The sequence below is a fragment of the Felis catus genome, chromosome A3 (assembly GCF_018350175.1).
Source record: "Felis catus isolate Fca126 chromosome A3, F.catus_Fca126_mat1.0, whole genome shotgun sequence".
Lineage (NCBI taxonomy): Eukaryota > Metazoa > Chordata > Mammalia > Carnivora > Felidae > Felis > Felis catus.
In genome coordinates this window covers 1332157-1356008 of record NC_058370.1, presented here as the reverse complement: position 1 = coordinate 1356008, position 23852 = coordinate 1332157, and the positions used below count along the sequence as shown (strand labels likewise).

Sequence of the window (23852 nt, the reverse complement as noted above, 5' to 3'; positions counted from 1 at the left end):
ACACACACACACACACACACACACACACGGCAGGCCTGGAGCCAGGTGAATGCACCCAGGACGGTCTGCGAGCCTTCCTGTGACCACATGATCCTGCAGCGTTTGATGGGGGGGTACCCACCGGGGAGGCAGGTGTGGGTGCTCCTCGGAACGAGCGCTTAGGGCGGGGCATGAGGGCACAAGTCCCCCACCCCCGGTGTCCCCTCGGGGAGCCCAGGGGCCCCTGCAAGCTGGCTGGAGACCTGAGGTGCTCCCAGGCTCTCAGGAAGCAAGACTTTCCCCAGGGCTCTGCCTCCTGCTGTCCAGTCTGAACAAGCCTCCGGAAGGGCCGTCTGGCTTGCGGCCTCGTGCCAGCCGAGCCCGGCAGCTTCAGGGCTCAGCGCTCCGCTCGTCTGCCTCCCGAGACCCACAGATACTCTACACCGGGGGCCCGGACACCCCAAGCAGGGGGCTGGGACGGAGGTGCCGGGGCTCCGCCTGCCTTCGCCATCCCCCTCCCGGCTTCTGGGAGTGGACGATCGGTCCCCACCACAGTCTGGGCCACACGGTCCGTGCGCTTCTAACCGCTAACCGCTAGAGCCAACGCCTCCCGCAGAGCTGGTGGAGCACACCCCTACCAGTGCCGAGTGTTGGTGATGAAACCCTTCAGGTCCTTCGAAAGAAGGTTCTGGCTGAATATTCCATGACATTCTCTCCCTGCACATTAGTCACCGGGAGTTCGGAGGAAAACGTCAGCCTCATCGACCCTTCAGGACGAGCGGTTCCCTGTGATCTGAGCAGTCCGGGCGCTCAGGGCCACGGCTCGGGGGCTCGTGGCCGCTGCTGGAGCGCTGCGGCCGCTGGCTTCTCCGCTCGGGGGTTTCCGGTGGGCAGATCTGCTTTGGGAACGAAAGGGGGTCCGATTGAGCGTGTGGCGTACTTGCCGGGGTGAGGGGAACGGCGGCCCCAACCAACGCATTCGGGCTCCCCTGGGAATGATCCTCTGCCTTGCCCCTTCCAAGCGCCCCCCGCCCCCGTGCCTCCCAGGCAGTGATTCACTTTCTCGGACCCTACACGCTCCCCAGGAGGGGCCTTGGGAGACCTCGCAGCTCCCCTCTGAGCATTCGTGCCTCGTCTACACGGGATGTGCCGGCTCTAAAATGCAAACCGCGGGCCGAATCCTGAACCGCTGGGGTCGCCAGAGACCTGGCGCCCCAAGGGCAGCCGTGGGCATCGCGGGAGCCCCCGGCCGGCGCCACGGCCCGCGCCCGCCTTCCAGCTGGGCAGACGACTCCCGTGCGTTGTCCGGTCACTTCGCTGCTTGGGTGACAAAGAGCTTCTTGCCAGGCGCCGCCCCACACGCCCACCTGTCTGCCTCTTTACCGTCCGAGGAGCGTGGGCTCAGGCTCTTGTCGGGACAAGACTCGGCACGAGCGAGCGGAAGGCGGGAGAGAGGCCCGAGGTGTGGAAGACGCTCCCGGATCGGGCCCCAGCCTCCCCGCCTGCCTGGCTGGCCGTGTGCGCGCTGACTTTCAGGATGCCAAGCCTTTCCCTTTCGGTAGAAGGTGGTCCACTCTCCGAGGGAAAATTTGAAAGGAGTACACGGTACCGAGTGAAGTCCCCGCTTAGTCCCCCCGGGGGGTGGCCGCCGCTGGCAGGAGGGAGCGCGCTGCCCCGCGCTGTGGCAGGGCCGGCGGTGGCGGGACACAGACACCAGCCCTCGGACGCGTGCACGCGCTCTCGCGTGCACGCGCACACGCACACGCACGGCGCAGCCACGCCGGCGAACCGTGCTCGGCCCTTCGTGCGCACACTTGCACGCGAAGTTAAAATACATCTTTGACATTCAGATGTTCCCGAAGGTAAAAGGGGCTGTCTTGGGCAGAAGTGAGGTCCCTGTCCCCAGAGCGCCCAAGCAGAGGACTTGCTGTGTCTCCACAGGCCTCGGCTGACCCTGTGGGAGCTCAGGCGTCAGAACGGCCCTGCAGGTGTCCTGGGGGGTGGGACGGGGGGCTCGGCCTGCATACCCACCCTTCCTCGGGCAGCCACCTCTGAGGCAGTGCAGGTGAGGCCAGTGACCATCAGGGAAGGGACAGGCACAATGAGGAGGGGACAGTGGGGGGGGGGGGCAGCAGAAGGGGGCCGGGACAGCAGAGAAGGGACACGAAAACCCGTGCTATGCTCAGTCAGTTGTGGGACCTCGCAGTGGTCACTAAGCAGGAAGGGGACAGTTCCTTTTACTGATGAGGGTGTGGGTCTGAGAGGGAGACCTTGTGGGACCCCTCAGGGCCAGCAGCAAAGCAGAGGACGCTCTGGCCCCCCAACACCAGCCCAAGGACTGGGCTTCCTTCCCCTAGGCACCCTCCCCTGCCCCCACTCTAGCCGCACTCAGCCAGGGGTCTCTTTACTGTCCTTTCTCCTTCCCACGGTCCTTCTCCTCGATGGCCAACAAGCACACAGCTTATGGCCTCTCTGGCCCCAAGTCATCTGAGGACCTGATGGAGACATGAAAACCCCATTTCAAATCATCTGTGTCACTTTGGGTGACTCAGCGGCACCCAAGAAAACATCAAATTCCCACCCAAACCCTGGCCTCCCGGGGTCCTCCAGGGACTCCTGCCCAGCCTGGGCCACCCATGGGGGATAGAACCTCTGGCTCAGCAAGGAAGCAGAGTCCCCTCCCCCAGGCAGGCTCTAATCCAGGGAGGCTGCTTGGAGGAGGCAGTGGAGGGGGCAGCCTGGGCCGTGCTCCCCCGGCGTCCACGTGGAGATTCCCATGGGCGGATTTACCAGAGCCCCCCTTGGCTGCCGGCCCAGGCTGTGTGGGGACACTGTGTTGAGCAGCGTGGGCCGTGGGGCTCCCATGGGGGGGGGGCGGATGGGAGCCTGGAAAACAGAAAGGAGGTGGTTGAGGTGAGCAGTCAGGAGCAGACAGAGAGGGTGGCTGGGAGGGGCACACTCCCCCGGTGGGGACAGTGACCCGCTATCGCGGGGAGGACAGCCAAGGGCAGCAGGAGGGACAGGTGGGCAGGGCGGCACCGTGCGGCTGTGGGGCTCATGTTGAGCTTCCTGGGGACGTGTGGTGGGCTCATTACGGCCCCCCAGGAGCGAGCCCCCCACTGCGGGAGCTGGCCCAGCCCTGCAGATGGGGCCCTGGCGTCTGATGGGGTGTCGGCCCCGCTGGCCCTGTCTCTCCACATCAGTCACTTCTCTCGGGCCCAAATTACTCTAATCATGTTCCCCCTCGGCAGGCAGGCTCCTCCGAGCATCCCTGTCATTCGTTTACATTAGAAAGGACACTTCAGTGGGGCACGGGAGGGAGGGAGGGGATCTGACTGGCATGGCCACACCCGGCCTCCCCAGCACAGCAGAGCCCCGCTCCCGCTCCCGGCTAAGGCCCTGCCATCCCGTGAGGTGGACCCACCCTGGTCTGACCCCGGGGCCCCTGAGGGCAGGCCCCTCAGGCCCCGGGCACCGCGGGCTCCCCCACACCCGCTGCAGTCCCCCTGCGGCCTCCACCTGCCCCCTTAGCCCAGTCTGGGCTTCTTTGTTTCCACCACCCAGCACACTTAATGAGTGCCTACTGTATGTACCAAGCCAGGCAAGGAGCAGAAAGTCAGGGGTCTGTGGTGGGAGGCCTTGGCAGCCCAGAACACCAGGCTGTGCCTGTTTGCCGTCCCCGTGTCAGGGCTCCAGGAGGGAGCCAGCAAGTCTTGTGTGGACCGGCCCCCTCTGAGGCTCCCCACGGCCCCAGGACACTTGCCCCTCCTCAGTGTCCAGTTTACAGAGGGGGAGGGGCCGAGAGGGAGCCCTAGGCAGTCTGTCGCCCTGTCCACTGCTGCCGTGGGATCCAGCCTGGGTGGGGGTGGGCGGGAAATGAACTTTAAGGGCCTCTTTCCGCCCTGGGTCTTGACCCCTTGCCCCCTACCCCACCCCCAACCTGGCCTCACCCAATCGGAGCACTAAGAAGCTTGAGATTCTTGCATGATGAGGTGGTGTCTGTGACCAGGAGGTCTCTGTCCCTCACAACGGTGACCATGAAGGTCCCTGAATCCTGGGGGGGGCGGGGTCCTAGCTGAGCCTAGGATGCCCTGTCCCTGCTGCTCCCCGTCTCCCATCCCCTCCCCCTCAGAGGGCGCTCTCTGGCCACCCCCCCCCACCGCCGCACTGCCCCATAAGCATGTGCTAGCTTTTGGCCCCCCCATCCGGCCACCAACCGTGGGCATAGTGACAACAGCAGCATTTCTCCCGCGGGACCTCTGTGCGTACCAACCGCCTGCAATTTTGTGCTTGCCGCAGCCCCCAGGAAGGAGCCGTTAGCACAGCGGCATCACGGGGCCACTGAGGCTCCCGGGTGCCGGGCAGTCTGCACGGGACCCTGTGCCACCGGCACCCGCCGCCCGCCGGCCCCCGTGCTGAGCCCCAGCTCCTCCCCCCAGGTCCTCCGTGCTGCAGGCTCCACAGGTAGAAACTGAGAAATCACCCCCCCCCCAGTGCTAACAGGAGAGACTCCCTCCGTTTCCTTCCAGCGTCGACTCTAGAAAACTGGGAGTTGCAAATTCTCTCTCAAAGGAGGTGTGCATTCCTTTGAGAGGTATATAAATCTTTCTAAAAGCTAAATAAACCTCCCTCCAGCTTACAACCCAGGACTGTCTTTCTCAAGGACCTGGGAGCCGTCTCTCTGAAATTAATCCCCAGGGAAGGGAGCACCCCTTGCCCCAGCCCCCGAGAGGCAGGAGCCCGGCGTCCGCGGGCGCCTCACCCCCAAACTCTGTCCTGTCGTGAGGGTGCGGGAGTTTATTTTTCCTCCGATAAAGCCGGCGAGCTAACACAGACGGTCACCGCAGTTAGAGGTGGAGGGGGACGGGCCGTACGTGACGGCAGGTGCTGTCAGGCCCTACCTGAGAAGTGTCTACGCGAGCTGAAGAACGTGGTGATGGGGGTGTTTCCTCGGCTCCGGAAAAGGGTGCATTTTCTTCTGTCTTTGCAGCCCTTGGCGGATGGCCCGTGACGCAAGCTGCACACTCATTTGATAATAAAACTCTTCTCTTTCTCTTCCACCTTCGTGGAGAGGTGTGCCCGGCTAGCAGATTGTGTTTCTGGTTGTATTTCGCCAACATGCCGTGAGTGACGCCGGCTCCACGTGCCTGGCGCCCGGTCCCTCCCCACGGTCCCTGGCCCGTTTCCGGTTGAAGCTACTGAGTGGTTGATTCTCGACTTCCTCCCACACCCGCGGACGCGGCATCTTCTCAGGGAAGAGCCCACGTGCCCCTGGGGGGGGAAGTGATATGTGCTGCACCCCAAGATGCGGACACCCCCAAAATTAACGGGGAGCCCGGCACAGCCCCCCCTGCCCCAGGCACGCTCCGGCACACCTCCCCAGGCAGCAGGAGAGGCGAGCCGGCACGTAATGGCTTTTCACGCACCCAGAAAGCCACGCCGTGCGGAACCGGAGGGACGGTGACGATGGCCTCACGGCTGGCCGCCCCGAACACCAGGCTGAGTTCCCGTTCTTCAAAGGCAAGTGGCTGTAGGTGACTTTAAATGACTTTCCGTTATGACGTGCCAGGGAGGCCAGCGTAGCTTCCCAATCGGCGGGTCTGCGTGTGAGCCCTGACCCGTACTGACGGCATCAAAGAGGGGCAGAGCTGGTGCGGAGAGATGCCCTTGCTGCCCCTCGGGGCCTCCCCCAAAGGGCCCCGGGCGGGGGCGCCTCTGCTCTGTGGGCAGGATAAGCCAAGAGCACGGGAATTCGGGCCAGCGGGTCCCCCTTCTGTCAGCACGCGGTCCTCCGCATCCACCCGCAGCAGCGGGCCCTCTGTCATCACCCCGCAGACGTGCTCATTCAGGGGAGGGCTGCTTGGTGCCTGTGGGAGACGGCACGTCCACTCCCCTACCTCCAGAACCCGTGAGCGTGTGTCCGCGGCATGTGGCAGGGCGCGGGACTTTGCAGATGTGTTTAAGGCCGTAAACGTCAAGGTGGGGAGACTCTCCTGGATTTCCAGGGAGGCCCCAAACAGTCACACGACCTTTTAAAAGCAGAGCGGTTTCTGCTTTCCGCTCTCTTGGGCATTTCCAGAGGCAGGCTGGGGAGTCATAGAGACTCGTGTGTGGGAAAGACCCAGCCGCTTTTGCCGGCTTCCAAGATGGAAACAGAGGCCCCCAGCCAGCGATGCTGGGGCAACCCCCGACCACAGCCAGCGAGGAAGACACTCGGCCCTACAGCCGCAAGGACCTGGACCCTGAGCACAGCCTGGACGAGCAGGCAGCGCCTTCTTCCCGGAACCTCCGGGGACAAGCCCAGCTGGGGACACCGCAGCTTCAGCACGTGGGACCCCGAGCGGAGGACCCGGCCGGGCCCACAGAACACGGGGTGCGAGTGGGTGCTACCGGACGATGTGCTGAGGCAGGAAAGCGTGGAGTGCCCTGCCGTGCGGCTTTGCAGTGCGTCCTTAGTGCCCTGGCCATCCAGATGCAAGTTATTGTCAGTCTTCCGCTTTGTCCCAGCACGTCTGTCTGTGTGCACGTGTGGCAGAGGGTAGCCCTGCTCAGGGACCCTGAGTCAAGCACGCCCCGCCCCGGCCGGGCACAGAGGCTGTGTCTGCACGCAGTCCTCTCCCTTGGTGCTGCAGGACCTGGCTCGGCCAGGAATGCCCGGGGCCCTCCCGGCAGGTGCACTCCAGTCCCGGGAGTTCTGCAGCCGTCACCGGCCTGGTTCTGAGCAACTACATCCTGGACCTGAGTTGCGGGCCGTGGGTCACATGGGGCAGGGGTCTTGGATCCCTGTCGCCAAGGCATGGACAGGTCTGAGCTCCCAAACCAAAAGGCCTTGCTCTCCATGGCATTCGGAGCACTGCTCTTAGGAAGAAGGCCATAGGGTGAGATGGGCCAGCATAGCGTGGTCACTGGTGAGTGGACAGAGAAGGCACGGGGCACATATGGGAGGACATGCACTCTAGCCTGGCTGAGACCCCAGCGGGGCCCCTGCCTTGCCAGCCCCTTCCTTCTGCTGCTTCATACCGTGGATGCTGGCTCACCAGTGTCCACCTGTTCTGGTGGCCGCCCCCGTGGAGCCTTTGGCTTCCCTGGAAGGGACCACCGTGACCCCAGGGTCCGGCTCTGACACAGTCTCGGGCCTGGGGTCACCGGAAGGATTGTGTATAGATGAGTTGAACGTCCTGGGTCTTTCTTACTCAAGTCCGGGAGGAAGGGTTTGCTTTGCAGAAAAACACTCCAGGTGATTTCTCATCAACACGGAGGGAGACTCCTCTGGTGAATACGCCAGGTCTCCGAGTCTTGGAACTGAGAGGTTATGTCAAAAATGTTAAGGAAACCATTCAGTCCAACGTCCTGGCGTGGCCTGTGCCCACCACGCCGTGAGGTTGGATTCCTTCCCTCCTTTGCTCAGGGTTTCCTGGACGCAGCACATGAAGACTGCTGGACTGCCTGATTTAGACAAGGGTATGGCCCCAGACTCCACAGAGGAACAATCCCCAACTCTGCAAGCAGGCGGAAGAAAGAGAAGGCTTCAGGAGACGTCAAGCGTTGATTTCTATGGGAAACAGAATTCTCGGTGGCTGAGAGGGTGGTTGGGAAACAACGGCACGCAGGAAAATATTAACATCACTCACCATGCTGCTGCCCTGAGGCAGGCGAGCTGGGTCGTCCTGGACAGTACAGTCCCGACCGGGAGAAATAGCCACCAGAGGTGCAGAACGGCGACACCGAAGAAGGACCCCACAGGAGTCCTGTATGGCCTCAGGGCAATGGGCCTCCTACTGTTGCTAACACACCTGCCTCAACAAGAAAAGTCTTGTTAGGCTTCTCTTCATTACCAACGTATTATGTTCTCTAATCACCTGTCTCTCTTCTCTCTGGTGTGAGTTGTGTTCACTCCGCAGGGCCTGGTACTTAGAGAGCAGGCACCCCGTAAATGTTCATGGGATGGATGATGGATGGGTGGATGGTGGATGGATGGATGGACAGATGGATGGATGGATGCATGGATGGTGGGTCAATGGATGAATGGATGAATGGACGGATGGAGGGATGGATGAATCGCTGGGTGGCTGGGTGGGTGGGTGGATGTGTGAATGGATGGGTGAGTTGATGGGCAGGTGGGTGGGTGGGTGGATGACGGATGGTGGATGGACAGATGGACGGATGGATGGATGGACGGATGGATGGACAGATGGATGGATGGATGGGTGGATGGATGGACGAATGGAGGGATGGATGGTGGATGGGTGGTGGATGGATGGATGGACAGATGGATGGGGGGATGGGGGATGGATGGACGAATGGAGGGATGGGTGGATGAATGGAGGGATGGATGGATGGTGGATGGACAGATGGATGGATGTATGGATGGATGGATGGTGGGTCGATGGATGGATGGACAGATGGATGGATGGATGGATGGATGAATGGATGGATGGGGGGATGGATGAATCGATGGGTGGCTGGGTGGGTGGGTGGGTGGATGTGTGGATGGATGGGTGAGTTGATGGGCAGGTGGGTGGGTGGGTGGATGACGGATGGTGCATGGATAGATGGATGGTGGATGGACAGATGGATGGATGGATGGATGAATGGAGGGATGGATGGATGAATGGATGGATGGATGGATGGTGGATGGACAGATGGATGGACAGATGGATGGATGGATGCATGGATGGTGGGTCGATGGATGAATGGATGAATGGACGGATGGAGGGATGGATGAATCGCTGGGTGGCTGGGTGGGTGGGTGGATGTGTGAATGGATGGGTGAGTTGATGGGCAGGTGGGTGGGTGGGTGGATGACGGATGGTGGATGGACAGATGGACGGATGGATGGATGGACGGATGGATGGACAGATGGATGGATGGATGGATGGACGGATGGATGGGGGGATGGATGAATCGATGGGTGGCTGGGTGGGTGGGTGGATGTGTGGATGGATGGGTGAGTTGATGGGCAGTTGGGTGGGTGGGTGGATGACGGATGGTGCATGGATAGATGGATGGTGGATGGACAGCTGGATGGACGGATGGATGAATGGATGGATGGATGGATGGATGGTGGATGGATGGACGAATGGAGGGATGGATGGTGGATGGACAGATGGACGGATGGATGGACGGATGGATGGACGGATGGGTGGCGGATGGATGGCGAAGGAGATGTGCAGCACACTTCAGGAAGAAAACGCTGCTCTTCTCATTGATCATCCTGTCCCTCTATCTGCAGAGAGGCAGCCTGAGGAAACTTCCTGCCTGTGGAGCCACAAAAGCAGCTAATAGCAAGGCCAGTGCCTGCCAAACTGCCAAGGAGATTTCCATTTGGAAATGAGGCTTCTGCTCAGTTTGGCGGCTGCATCGTGGAAATGGATTGAACAGCTGCGCCACGGAGAACACCGACAGGATCCGGTCCCTGAGGGCACACACACAACTAGACTTCCTGCCGGCAGCCTCAAGTGAGGGTGGGACCGTGATATGGCCACGGAACGCGAGGGTGGAAAATCAGCCACGGGCCAAGCCCCAGACTCCATGCGGTCCGCCATGACAGGGAGCCCCGGACAGGCCCAGCCCAGAGGCTGGAGGTCCCAGCCCTTCCCACCACCCCGTCTGCCTGCTGCTTCTAAGTGGTTCCTCCCCCACTTAGAGGCTTCGCACGGGAGGGACCTCCCTCCCACAGGCCACCCAAGTGTGGAGAGACTACGCACCTCAGGACCATGTCGGGCAAGGAACGGGCATGAGCTCAGAGGACAAGCACGTATCCCTCAGCACTTGCGGAAGGAGGGAGTTGCGGGGAAGGGGAGGGGTGGGGTGGGGGAGGAGGTTGGCAGCAGCCCCGGCACCCCGACCCAGGACCAGGTGAGGAAGCAAGCAGCCCGCGCCCAGCTCTGGGCAGCACTGTCCTCACTTCCTCTGGGGAAGCTCCTGAACTAGAAAATGAAGGACGCCCCCCCCCCGCAACTGAAGCCCAGGGGTGACCATGTGTCTGTCGGTGACTTCGTGGGGCCGTGTGATGTGTCAAGGTCCTGTGCTTATAATCTCTCCCTGACACGGAGGAGGGAAAGGGCCCCGTGTCCCACACCGGGAATTTCGGGATTGGGAGGCCCTGCGAGTAACCAAGCGAAGCCCGTCAGGGCAGCGGCCGGGAGTAGGCTACCCCGAACCCTCCCCTCCGGCCCAGACAGAGGCCCAGAGGCCCAGCACGCTGCAGGGGGGTTATCGGCAATCAAGTTCTGGCCCAGGGACGTCCGCCACGCTCAGACCGCGGAGGCTCCATGGGAGAGGCTGGCACCGAGCCCCGGAGGAAGCACTTTCCAGACTTCTTGTCCACCTGCCCGGCCCCCTAGAGCAAAGCCAGGCCGCTTTACCAAAGCCAGAGGCATCAGCAACGCCGGCGAGGCTCCCCAGGCTGAATTACCGGGAAACGGACCCTGCTCAGGTACCTGGCCGTGGACACGCAGTGCCTTCCCGCAGCTCCGCAGAGAGGAGATTGGCGCGGGGCTCGCGGGGCCTGTGCACTGCGCAGCTCGCGGCCCCAGGACAACGGCGGGGCTCTGGGAATCAGCTCGCCGGGCAGCGGCGGGCCGGGCCCCGACTGGCATTTCTGGGCTTGGGGTTGAACAGCCTGCTGTTCTGCTCCGGCTCGCGGCCCTCCACCCTGCCTGGAGCTCTGCTGGCTGAGGACAGCTCTTGGCTCTGGCCACCGGCTCCTCACAGCCACGAGAGGCGCTGGGCTCGGAGCCCCGCTTGCCTCGCTCGCTGCACGGCTGGATTTGTCTCGGGAAGGGCCAGCGTGAGCATGAGCCCCACTGGCCCCGGGGACCCAGCCAGACCCACCGGCCTCAGCGATTAGCTAACCAGGGGCACTTGGCCCGGGCCCACGCGGGCCCCTTCCAACCCGGGACCCGGTGCACAGACTTCAGGACAGGGAGCCCAGGTGGGAGGGCTCTCAGAGACACCTGCTTCACGTGGGGACTATTGGGCCCTCCTGGGCTCCCCGGAGTGGTTCTGCTTCCCCTGCCCTTCAAGCCCACGTGAGGGCGGTGGGGAGACTCCTTCTCATGTGACCCGGAGTCATGTGGGTGCAGCGGGGCCCTCAGCCTCTCTCCCAACACCTCAGTTTTCCTTGAGGAAAGAGCTTCTTCCCACCAAGACCCAAGCAGCTGGGTGCTCATTCGCCCCCTTCTGAGCCCAGACCAGAGGGACAGAGTCAGAGAACGGGGACCTCACCTGTCCCAGGGTACCCCCGCTTGCCATCAACATTGTGGGTGCCAGGGCCCTCCAGTCATTCTCCACCCCCTAAGCCAGCCAGGGTCCCCCCGCTGCTTGCCCCCCAGACCCTGCCCGTACGGAAACCAAGGGAGAACGATTGGAAAGGGGGGCACATCCTTCCGGCCAGGGACAGGACAGGAGCCCGGTGCACACACGGGGGATTTTCAGAGCAGTGACGGCCATCAAAGAGGACTCTGGTCAGAACCTGTCCTGCCGGGGCCGTCCTTCGTCATCGCCTCCCCTGCCTCTCCCGGCCCGTCTTGGGCAAGAGCGGTCCCACGGATGCCAGTGGGGGCTGAGTGCCCAGAGCTGGACAAGAGTGACGGCCAGGTCTCCTGATGTGGCGGAAAGCGTGTCACCGTTTGGGGACAGCTCTCTGCAAATACTCCCTCCTGGGACAGACCGCAGTAGCGGCCAGGACGGAGGTGGCCCCAGGGGAGGACCTTCTGCCACGGCCAGAAGCTGTAGGGGGTCCTCAGCTGCCCCTGTAACGGGGCGACGGGGTCTTTCCCCTCCTGCTGGCTCTCTGTGAGTGTCTTCCTTCCAACCAATGTGGAGCTTTTCTCTACACGAGTCCCCAGGAACCCAGAGCCACGCCCTGCCCCCAAAGGCCCCCAAGCCCCATCTCTGGGTCTACGTGGTCCCGGCAGAGACACCACGTCGCTCGGAGAAGAGCTCGGAGGTGCACGCGCACCCTGACCACCACCTCCGTCTACCGGCTCTGCCGACCTCAGGTGAGATGAGGCTGATTTCATTTTCAGAACAAGGTTTGGGAATTCGTTTAATCAGAAATGCTTGCTCTGGAGCAGCGAGAGAGGCCGGGACCCGGGAATTAATCCTATATGAAATTACGCAAGTGCTGCTGGGAAAAAGCCACCGCTGTGGTGGGTTCCCTGACGCACCTGTCTTCCTCTGCAGTCTTCATATATGTCTTTAAATTTTTACTTTTAAATAATTTGTGGTAGGACTTACACAGGAGCCCCGCGTACCATCAGGCCAATCTCTTGCTCACCTTACTTGCTTTCCAATCCCTCCCTCCACGAATACTTTCTCTGGATCCCTGGAGATAATCCCCTTCTGTATTTTCAGGGAGTGTTTTGTTTTGTTTTTTCTCTTAACGTTTATTTATTTTTGAGAGAGAGAGAGAGAGAAAGCAGGAGCAAGGGAGGGGCAGAGACAGAGAGGGAGACACAGAACCCGAAGCAGCTCCAGGGTCCAAGCGGTCAGCACAGAGCCCGAAGCGGGGCTCGAACCCATGGGCCGTGAGATCATGACCTGAGCTGAAGTCAGATGCTTCACCGACTGAGCTACCCAGGTGCCCCTGTATTTTCCTCTTCTTCTTCTTCTTCTTTTTTTTAAATTTTTTTTTCAACATTTATTTATTTTTGGGACAGAGAGAGACAGAGCATGAACGGGGGAGGGGCAGAGAGAGAGGGAGACACAGAATCGGAAACAGGCTCCAGGCTCTGAGCCATCAGCCCAGAGCCTGACACGGGGCTCGAACTCACGGGCCGCGAGATCGTGACCTGGCTGAAGTCGGACGCTTAACCGACTGCGCCACCCAGGCGCCCCTTCTTCTTTTTTTTAATAAAAGTAAAAGTGTCGGGAAGGGTTAGAGGGGGAGAAGGCACAGGGTAATGGTCTCCTGGCCGTGCACCAGGCTGCATCCTGAACCTCGTGTTCCACTCATGCCGGTGCCCTCGCAGCACCTGGTCCCCACACTGGATGAGGCTGTGGCCTGGCCGGGGTCTCTGGGCCCAGCACTGCTTTCCTTGTGACCTTTGCCGGTCCGAGCCCGCCACCATTCTGGCCCTGAGTTGTCCCGGGGCCACTCCACTGTTTCTCCCGGAAGTTCGTGCCTTTTCTCCTTATCTCCGGGGCCTGAGATGTCACCCGCAGGTGCACCCTCCCGCTTCAGTGCCGCTAGGTACACGGGGAGCCCAGGGGCTCACTTCCTGGTCCCCTCTCTGGTTCGTCCCCCCCAGGGTTCCAGCTGACAAGCCCGCGTCTAACCTCCCCATGGGGGACAGAAACACATCGAGGCCAGAATGCGGCAGAGCCTGGCTCAGGGGAAGTGTGGGCCATGGGGGGTTTCTTTCAGGATGACTTTTCCTGGGGCGCCCGGGGGGCTCAGTCGGTGAAGCATCCGACTGTTGATTTCGGCTCAGGTCGTGATCTCACGAATCATGAACTTGATCCCCTCATCGGGCTCTGTGCTGGCAGCGTGGAGCCTGCTTGGGATTCTCAATCTCTCTCTCTCTCTCTCTCTCTCTCTCTCTCTCTTGCCCTTCCCCCACACGTGCTCTCTCTCTGTCTCTCTCTCACACACACACGCGTGCACGCGATAAGTAAATAAACTTTTTTAAAAAAAGAATTGTTCCCTTTTACAAAGAGAACGTTCTCCGCATTGACCCGATGAATCATTTCCTTCTGTTGTTGCCCAAGGAAGCCATGCTGGCCACTGGGAGCTGAACTGATGGGGAAAGATTCTATCTTTTAAAAATAAACTCAGCCCCTCATGGGTCCCCTTGAAACTGGCTCGAGGGCTGCCACCACCAGCCGCCCAGGCGCAGCCTTCGTGGTACTCGGCGACTGCCACGGCACGGTCCTCCGTCTTGAAAAGTGCGGGGGGTGGGGCTGCAGGGGGCAGGGGCCGTGCTGGGTCGGCCCAGAGCCTTCTCGGGGGTGGGAGGCTGCTACCAGCCTCGGGAGCCAAGGGTCTGCTCTTTGTCCCCTGGGGCTGGGCCACGTCTAGCCAAGAAGCTGAGAATAAACCCAGAACGTCCTGCCTGCGGTAGGGCCCCCTTCCCTGCGCCCCTGCCCACACTCCCCACTGCCCTCAGTGGTGACGCCCGTCCTGGGCGGGGGGAGGTTCCTGCAAACTGGTCCTCAGGCTCCCTCAGGGCCGTGGGAAGAGGAGGAGGGGCAGACTGGTCAGCACCCGAAGGGGGAGAAAGAAATGAGTGTCCTCCCCCGGGACCCCCGCTCTCAGGGAAGGTGAGGACACAGGGTCAAAGCCAGCTTCCCAGCTGCGATAGCAGATCACTTACCCGGCGCTCCTGCGCCTCAGTTTCCGCGCCCACAAGGGGGATGATGACAACCAGGGTATTTCCTGACTGTTTGGTCCCTGCAGTCACAGGTGAAGCCATCGGTTGTCACAGCCATGCTCAGGGCCTGGCTCTGATGCCCAAGGGCTGGGAAAGCCTCTTGTCCCCTGACAGGCAGTAAACTTGAGGCGCCTCTCCCCCAGGAAATCAGACAAGAAAACACAATAGGGAGCAGCTCAGCCTGACCCCGCCCCTCGTCAAGGCCACTTGAGAACTTGGAGAGAGGCTGCTGGGCGGAACCCCTCTGTGGTCCTCACCTGAACACCCTGGAGGCCTGCCCCCCACCCCCGGCTGACTCGGCAGAGCTAGCTGGGTGTCATGGACGTGTGCGTGGGCCCACCCTGCGGAATCTGCCGTTCTGACGAGCCCCCGTGTGACAGGAGCTGCTGGGAGGGGCCGCGCCCTGACAAGGCCAGGCCGCCAGAGCTGACCCCTCCTCTTTGTGGTCCAGCCCCGAGCGCAGGGACATGAAGTGCACACACGCACAAGGGGCCTATCCCTCAAGGCAGAGGTGGTGAAATCGATTGTCGTGTGCTCTTACCTGGGGGCCCTCTGCACCCACAAAATCAGCGCCTGGGAAGCCAGGGCCTGGGGTCTGCCCTTGGCCATCCCAGCCCAAGTGGCTCACTCCACCTACAAATCCTAATGAGCTCCCAGCGGTGACAGGACCTCCCTGTCTCGAATTCACAAGGCTCACTCCAGGGAGAGACGGACAGAACACTATGACCCCAGCAGTCTCCATGTGTCAAGACAAATCAAGCTGCCGACCAGGCGCGCCTGGGTGGCTCAGTCGGCTGGGCGTCCGACTTCGGCTCAGGTCATGATCTCACGGCTCGTGGGTTTGAGCCCCGTGTCGGGCTCTGTGCTGACAGCTCAGAGCCTGGAGCCCGCTTCGGGTTCTGTGTCTCCCTCTCTCTCTGTCCCTCCCCTGAGCACACTCTCTCCTCCTTAAAAATAAACAGACATTAAAAAAAAAAAAAAAATCTCCGGACCAGAAAGTAATTCGGGCAAAAGGAACACGATCATCAGATACAATACAGAACATCCAGTTAAATTTGTGCTTTAAATAAGCAAAGAGTAACTTTGAATGTAAGTACGTCCCACACAATATTTGACACATACCTTCACCGAAAAATGACTCATTATTTATCTGAAATTCAAATGTAACTGAGCATCATCCTTTATTTTTTTATTTTAGGGAGAGAGCACGTGCGAGTAGGGGGGAGGGGCAGAGAGAATCTTCTTTTTTTAAGTTTATTTATTTATTTTGAGAGACAGAGAGGGAGAGTGGGAGAGGGGCAGAGAGAGGGGGGAGAGAGAATCCTAAGCAGGCTCCTGACCGTCAGCGCAGCCCCGATGCGGGGCTCGATCACAAACCATGAGATCATGACCTGAGCCGAAATCAAGAGGCAGACACTCAACCGACTGAGCCACCAGGTGCCCCTAGTTTTATATGTCAAATCTGGCAACCCGACAGAGAAGGCAACACCCCCCTGACCAATCAGGAGTGACTGGCAGCTGAGCCTGGCACCCCACGGCTCCCCTCCTCCCCTGGACCAGGCTTAGCCATGCAGGTGACATGATGGGGACGGTAATGGTACCAGGACAGGATCTGTGAGGATCCACGGAGCTGACCACAGAGCGATGCGCCGTGGGCAGGATAAACGTCCTTGGGCTCATCACGGCGATGATGCCCATCGGAAGAATTAGACTTTCTTTTCAAAAGGCCGTGACCGGCCCTCTGGGCCAGCTGCCAAGGGAAGACGAAGTGCGTCCGTGTGGTTCCTGCCTGCAGGGTTCTGAGACAGGAGCCCCGGTCTGAGTCCAAACAATGGGTGGGAGACGCCCTCTAGAGGTGTGATGTGGGGTTGCAAGCCACAGCTGACCCTGAAGGAGAAGTCTCAGCCGCCCTGGCTGGCAGCCACTGGGTCCCTTGGGCACCTCACACCTCGGAGGTCCCTCAGCCCAGGAAGAGGGATGATGTTGCTGTCCTTGATGTCCAGAGGTCAGGACGAGGCACGAGGAGGACATGGTAGAGCAGGTAGATATGAGCGAGTGGGGGTTGCGCTTCCTACATGAGCGTATCTGTTTCCAGCCCAGGGCCACACATGCCTCTCCTTCCGTCCCTTTGCCTGTCCCCCATGTCCAAGGTTGCCACCCCAGGGGCCTCTCCCGACCCCCCGGACAAGAGGGCCACAGCTCCCATGTGCCACTGAGGGGACCGGTATCATCAGCAGCCCCCTTCACAGGCAGGACTCAGGCCCCAGGCAACTGAGCCTGGACTCCTCCGGGCTGTCCCCGGCGGGGGGGGGGGGGGGGGGTGGCTGACCGGAGCCTGCGCCGGCCAAGGGGCAGCGCTCAGCAATGTGACACCAGCAGTTAACTGTGAAGCCTGGGCGTGCGTCCGCGTCAGGCCCAGGTCTGGGGCACCAGAGCAGACAGCGGGAAGGGCCCCCAGCCTTCATCAGGACCCCTGAGGAATGCGCCGTTGTTGCTTCCATTGCACGGAGGCGGAAACTGAGGCCTAGAGACGCTCGGCGCCTTGCCCGGAAGGGGTCCCGGCAGCGGGACCGAGAGTCCACAACCCGGCGGGAGGGGAGGCGCGCAGGCCGCGGCGGGTCCGGCGCCTTGACAGCGCGGTGGGCGGGGCCTGGGGAGGGGCGGGGCGCGGTCCGCGGGACGGGGCGGAGTCGGCGGCCCTGATTGGGTGATGTCGGCTGCCCCGCCTTGGCCCTGCCCCCTCCGTGGCCGGCGGCGGGGGGGGGGGGTTGGCCCCCACCGAAGCCCGCGGTCAAGGCCAGGTCTGGCCGGGGCAGCGGCGGTCGCAGGGAGCCCACGCCGGCAGGCGCTGTCAGTGGCCCGTTCTTCTTCCTAAGCTCCTCAGACGGGGACGTGCTGCTGGCAGCCCCGCCTCGAAGAGCGCACAGCTCAGAGGAGCCTCACCCGGAGCCGCGCCGCAGGCGCCGCAACCTCTCCTCCGCGCTTCCGCAGCCCGCCCGCGCCCACCGCGCTGCGCCGCGGGGCCGGGCCGCCAGGGGGAGCCGCGGGACCCAACCCTCCGCTGCGCCTGCGCCGGCGCCGCGCGCGAACCCGAGCGCGAGCCCGCCGCGCGCGCGCGCGCGCGCCCGCCCCGCAAGTGCGCCTGCGCCGAGGTCGTGGCCGCGCCCGCTCCCGCCGGGGGCTCGTCGCTGGGCGGCCGGGCCATGGGGGAGGCTGAGGTGGGCGGCGGCGGCGCGCCGGGCGACAAGGGGCCGGGGGAGGCGGCCACCAGCCCGGCCGAGGAGACGGTGGTGTGGAGCCCCGAGGTGGAGGTGTGCCTCTTCCACGCCATGCTGGGCCACAAGCCCGTCGGTGAGCGGAGCGCCGCCGAGGCCGCGGACCCGCGTGGGGGCGGGGCGGGCCGGGCAACGGCCGGGGCGCGGGGCGGGGCCTCCCACGCCCGCCCACCCACCTGCGCCTCCTCCGACCCCTGCGCCCACCCACCCCACCTCCGCTGACGCTACCCCCTCCTGCACCCCTCCCCTGCGCCCCTCCGCCTTCCCGTACCCTCCCTATGGCCCTTCCTGCACCCCTCTGCCCTCCCTCTGGCCCCTTCTGCCCGTCCTGTACCCTCCCTCTGGCCCCTGCTGCGCCCCTGTACCCTGCCCCTGGCCCCTGATGCTCCCCCTGTACCCTGCCTCTGGCCCCTGCTGCGCCCCTGCACCCTCCCTCTGGCCCCTGCTGCCCCCCTGCACCTTCCCTCTGGCCTCTGATGCTCCCCCTACACCCTCCCCCTGGCCCCTGCTGTGCCCCTCCTGCACCCACTCGCCCTCCTCCACCCTGCCCCCCAATACCCTCCTTTTGCACCTCCTACACCCACTCTCCTGCCCCCATCTTTACTTCTCCCCTGCTGACCCCTGCTTCCAGCTCCCTCACTGCCTTCCACCTCCCCCCTCCTCACAGGTGACCCCCTCTTCCCACAGGTGTTAATCGACACTTCCACATGATCTGTATCCGGGACAAGTTCAGCCAGAACATTGGTCGGCAGGTCCCATCCAAGGTCATCTGGGACCACCTGAGCACCATGTATGACATGCAGGCACTGGTGAGCTGGATCCCACCCTCCCTGGTCCTCAGGCCAGGGCCCTCCTAACCCCAGACAGAGCTGCTCCTCAGGGAGCCCTGTGGCCTGTGGACCTCCCCCGGGGGGGGGGGCACCAGTAACTAAACAAGGCACCTCAAGTAGTTCACAAACGCAGTGGGGGTAGCTGGTTGCCCTCCAGGAGCCTTCTTTATGTGGGGTGGTTAGCAAAAGTCTCTCCGGGGAGACAAGTGCGGAGCTGAGGCCCGTGGAGGAGGCGTGAGGCCCCGGCAGTCACACGGGAGGCCCCACGGCGCGCCAGGCAGGAAGGTGACTGGATCCGAGTCACATTCAGGTGAACATGGTGGCTTCTGTGGGCACCAGGCAGGCCGGAGCCCTGTCGCCACAGAACCCCCGGCCAGTTTCATCGAAAGGCAGGCAGGTCAACTGGGAAGCCAGGATGGCCAGAGGAGACAGTGGACATTCCCCGCAGAGGAACAGCAGGCGTCAGGGCTCTGTGGCAGCAGGCGATGGGGGGTCGAGGAGCTCAGAGGAGGTGTGGACCCCTGGGGCTGGGGGGCAGCGGGAGCTACAGGCAAGCAAAGGGGTAGGCACTTGTGCCGGGGCAGGGGTGAGTCTCTGCCCCCCTGGCTGACTTAGGGCCACGCCAGCCCTCCCAGCTGAGGCCTTCCTTGCCCGAACGTGGTGCCACCCTTGCCTCCTGTGGGTTTGGGCAGGTGGTTCGCAGCTCCTTGTCTTACTCTTGGAAGGAGATAAGGGTGACAGCCGTGCTCTGGGGACTGACTGCCCGGCCTGGAGGAAGCACCCTGGAAAGTGAAGTCCCTGTTGCTGGGACCAGCTCATCACGGGCAAGCTGTCATCCTGAAGGGGCCTCACCCCACACCTGTCACCTTGTGGGGTCACCTGGTCCCCAGACTTGCATGCCGTGACTCTAGGCCAGTGGGGACCCCAAGCAAGACACAGACATCAGGGTGGCAGGGTCCCTGGCCCAGTGCAGCCAGGGACACAGACACAGCTGGCACCAGGCCCTCGCTGCACTTGGGAGCTGCAGGGCGCCTCTCAGAGGTTGTAGTCCAGGGCAAGCAGCCGGTCCCCCCTCTCTGCCGGAACTTCAGTCTGGCCTATTACTTGTGCGGGACCAGGCACGACCTCGAGGCTGTCGCTCCGGACCCCAGTGCCCCTCTGGAGCTGATGCCAGAGTCACCCGGGACCCTGGCAATGTGCATCTGTGGCCCCCACCACGGAGATACCAGCAGCCCCAAGAGCCACAGGGTTTCCAGAGCTCCAGGAGACGCAAGCACGTCTGCGGGCTAAGCACTGAGCTTTACCACGAGCTGCGGAGGGGAGGCCCTTCCCGCTGAGCCCCTCCCTGTCTAGACCCCTTCCGCCAGCTCACCTTCCTTTCCTCTGGTGGTCCTGTGCCTCCAGGGTCTCGTCCCTTCTGGCACATGGGGCCTGTGTGACGTGTAGGACAAGTGGGACTCTGATAAGCAGTGTCCCTGACACCACTGCGTAGTCCTTACCTGGTTTCCGAGGCAGGAGCTTTCCTGTCCGGCACCCTCCGAGTCTGCGGGCTCCACTGTCACTGTCATCTTGTGGGGAGGGAGCAGGACAGGTCAGCAGGAGAGCCGTAGCCTGCTTTTGCCCTGGGGGTGGGGTAGGGACTGCCTGCTGGGAAGTGGGGCTGCCCCAGCCTCGGGTCAGGTGACGACTCCTGGTGGCTGGACTCCTGGTGGCTAGAGCCATAGCCTTGCTTCTGCGGCCTGTTGGAGAAGCCCAGCGCCTGGTAGACTGCCGGCAGAAAGAAGGAAGTGTCCTCACCCCGCTGGTGCCCTCCCCCCTCGGCTCTCGGGGACCGGCCGTGTGCTTGCTCCTCAGGTGCTCCTAAGTTGGCTCTTACACGTTTTTGGTGACTTACTAAAATCACATTTTTTTCTTTGTTTCTTTAAAAAATCGCCCTACTTGCCATCAGCACGAATCTGAGATTCTTCCATTCCCAAATCCAGAGAGGAACTTCGTCCTTCCGGAAGAAATCATTCACGAAGTCCGAGAAGGTGAGACTCGGGCGGGTCAGGTTCGGGAATTAAGGAGGACGTGGGCCGAGGGCGGTGGCGTCGGGCGAAGGTCACGAGCCTCGGGGAGGAGTGAGGGCTGCTGGCGGGGTGCTTCTTGGCCCAGGTGGACTGGGAGGTCTGGGGAGTCTTGGGGACTGGCGGGAACTTGTTCAAGAACAATGGGCTCTCTTTAAAAGCGGCCTGGCGGCAGCTGAGAAGCACACACACAGCCGTCCCCGGCCTGAGCCGTCCGCAGCGCTGGGCAGGGCCGCGTCTCCCACCGTTTTGGTAAACGTCAGCTGTCGCCCCACAGGAAAAGTGGTCATTGAAGAAGAGATGAAGGAGGAAATGAAGGAAGATGTGGACCCCCACAACGGGGCGGACGATGGTGAGTGGGGAGCGCGCCCCGACCCCGCCCTGGGCCCCGGGAGCAAGCCGGGCGGCTCCGCACCCCCAGCCCGCGCGTTGAGTCCGCCTGGGGCCGGAGCTGCGCCGTCTCGTTCCACCTGCCTGGGCACGAGCTGCTGGGCAGACCTGGCCTGGTGCACGGCCCACACCGCGAGCGAGCCCCGCGGCGGCCCGGGGCACTGGCACCCCGGCCGCGGGACGTAAAGCGCGTGGTGCAGGGGGTGCGGGCGCAGGGGACACACTCCACGCGGCAGGGACGGCGGGTCCTCGGGAGGACCCAGCCGCCCGCGGGCCGCACGGCAGCCCAGCTCGGAGCGTCGTGTGTGTAGACGCGGCTTTTTGTCACTGAGCGGGAAGATGAAGTAAAACTAGGGACATTCTGTTTTCAGCCAAACGATTTTGTCCCCCAGTTTTTTCGTCTTCAGGAAGCTTGGGCAAAGCAACGGAAAAGGCCAGCAAAGACAAGAACCCCTCGGACTTGGGCTCCAAGGAGGGGGTGGACAAGCGGAAGCGCAGCCGCGTCACCGACAAAGTCCTGACGGCAAACAGCAACCCCTCCAGCCCCAGCGCCGCCAAGCGGCGCCGAACGTAGACGCCGCTCAGCCCGGGCACGGGGCAGGGGGACAGCGGCCACCGGGCCGGACGCGCCGCCCCCCCCGCCCGCCGCCCCTGTGGCTCCCACAGGGCCCGACCGCGACCACCGACCGCGGGGGCGGAGAGCTGGGAGGCAGGCGTCCTCCCCGTCCTCCCGCGACGCCAGGTCAGCCCCAGCCGTGCTAGTTCTCCGGCCGGGCTGCGGTCCAGGCCCCGCGGAGCAGGGCGAGGGGCACGGGCAAGGAGACCTGGGCCAGCGAGCAGGAAGTCCGTTCTTGCTGTGTCCTTGAGGAGCGCTGGTCTTGCCGGGCAGCTCAGCGCTGCCCGTTGTCCGTCTGTCCGTCTGTTGGCCCTTTTTCCTAACCGGCTACCCCGTCGGGAGAGAGACTCAGGCCACCCCGTGGCGGACCGTCGCCCCACCTGAGAAACTGAGAACTGGACGTTTTGCCTCATTCGCTTGTACTGTAACGATGTATATAATTTGGCGGTATTTCACTATTTAATTTTTAAGAAGCCTATTTTACTAGTGTTTTATATGAAAACAACACTGCAGAAGTGAAACCTGTGTTGTATTTTTCCTGAGATGTTTTGTGTTAAGGTCATGACTGCTGAGACACTTTTCGCTCAGTTTTTATATGCCAGAAACAGAGGATTTGTAGCGGCTATTTTTGTATCCTCCGGTAACTTGCAAACAGACCAAATGAGTGCGTGGAGGGAAGGGGCGCCGGGGCCCAGGGTTGCCTGAAATACTTTCGTTTGAGTGCGGAATATTAAAGCACAAAAGCAGCAGCCTGGAGTCGTGTGATTTTGATACCAAAGTAAGTTCCCTTTTCTTACGATTATAACCGCAGCCTACACTCCGTGGGCTTCCTAGCGTTCCCTCGATACAATGTATTGACGACCAACAGGAAATCGGGCCAGAGTGGAAATGTGGTCGAGTGTGACAAGTCCCTCAGATACGAAATGCCAGGACTGCGGACAAGGCAGGGCCGGTGGCTGGCTGGGCCCGGACGTCCGGGAGCTCATCCTCTGGCGACGCGAGTCTCGGGGCCCAGTCTGCTCTCCGCACAGGAGGGTCCGGGCAGAGCAAGAAGGGTGCGCCCTCAGTCCTGGCTGACCTCCGCGCCCCGGGTCCTTCATCTGGACAAGTCACCAGGAAGCTGAATCCCCCCACCGTCTCGGAGCAGGAGGCCGGGCCTCGGCCCACCAGGCAAGGGCAGGAACCTGGTGCCCCACGCCCCATGCAGGCTGGCCTGCTCTACCCGGCCCGCCGTCTCTCGCGGGGCCTGGAGCGCATCGCCGGCAGCCCTCCTTCAAGGCCCACTCTGCACCGGCTTCTGTCGCTGGGACCCTGCTGCCCGAGAGGAGCCGGTCCCTGGGGAGTCAGAACCGGCAGAGCCATGGGGCAAACGTTGTCTATGAAGATGGGGGTCTTTCCCTTACAGACGTAGACCCTGGTCTGGAGCAGGATCTTCAGGGACCTCAGAACATGCTGGAAAAGCCTAGTCAATAAGTCAAACCTGTTTCCTAATGACTGAACATTCGCTGCCCTTCCAGGAGATGTGGGTGGAGGGGCGCGCAAGGCCGCCCAGCAAGGTAGATGGCCCCCCACCCCAGGTGCCGGTTTGGGGCCACTCCCCACACCCTTAGGCCTGCGGAGGCCGGAGTCCTCAGCCGGAGTGAGGCTCACACAGGGCGTCCGGTTCATGTGCTGCGTGTGGCCTGTGCAGGTCAAGTTCACATCCCCGCCGGTACCCTCTCCTGGCCTAGGGGTCCACTCTGTGACATGGGGTACAGCTGTGCCCCCACCACGTAGGTAGACGGAGTGTGACAGAGGAGAGGCGCTGGGGAGAAACCAGTGTGAGCGGCTGCAGGACACTGGGAGACACAGGCGCCACTGACCTGAGACCAGAAACCTCCGGGAGGACGCCAGGCCGGGTCGTCGACAACGGGACGGCGCAGCCTCCCTGGGCGGGGACAGGTGGGTGGGGCCTCAGCCCTCCCTGCCCTGGCCCAGCCCAGGGCCCCCAGGGCTGATGCAGGAGGAGAGTGTGCTCCCAAGTGCGTACGGATAGGGCAGCAACGGGACGCAGCGGGGCTCACTCGGGGCGGGGCGGGAGGGCGTGGGGCTTTGGCCAAACAACGAGGCTGCAACTGGTTTCGCCTGAGGAAAACGTTAAGGCAGGTCTAACCTGAACCTGCCCCTGCCCAGCTCCTGCAAGACTCTTCCACCAGGGGCAGGGCCACCCTGGGGCGCGCCACCTACTGCCGGTGCTCGGAGGAGGAACCGGAGCGAGCGCGCCGCCGTCCCGTCGCTCCTCTGGGCCCCGCCCCGGCCCCCCTGGCCCGCCCCCCAGT

General features: G+C 62.6%; 1 protein-coding gene and 1 long non-coding RNA gene across 3 annotated transcripts; one reads left to right on the top strand and one right to left on the bottom strand.

Moving 5' to 3' along the window:
• Window positions 1–17511: 17511 nt before the first annotated feature.
• MRGBP (MRG domain binding protein) lies at window positions 17512–22283 on the top strand. Its single transcript, XM_023251028.2, has 5 exons — window positions 17512–17708; window positions 18320–18441; window positions 20411–20492; window positions 20806–20880; window positions 21311–22283. The coding sequence occupies exons 1-5, from the start codon at window positions 17561–17563 to the stop codon at window positions 21490–21492; spliced, it is 609 nt and encodes a 202-aa protein (XP_023106796.1). The 5' UTR covers window positions 17512–17560; the 3' UTR covers window positions 21493–22283.
• On the bottom strand, window positions 22036–23829 carry LOC111559740. Of its 2 annotated transcripts, XR_002740874.2 has the most exons (3): window positions 23564–23829; window positions 23397–23461; window positions 22036–22869 (listed from the first exon to the last, which is right to left on the bottom strand). It is a non-coding gene; the product is annotated as an uncharacterized LOC111559740 (long non-coding RNA). The 2 variants fall into 2 exon arrangements; XR_002740873.2 differs by having other exon boundaries at window positions 22036–23461.
• Between the last annotated feature and the right edge of the window lie 23 nt (window positions 23830–23852).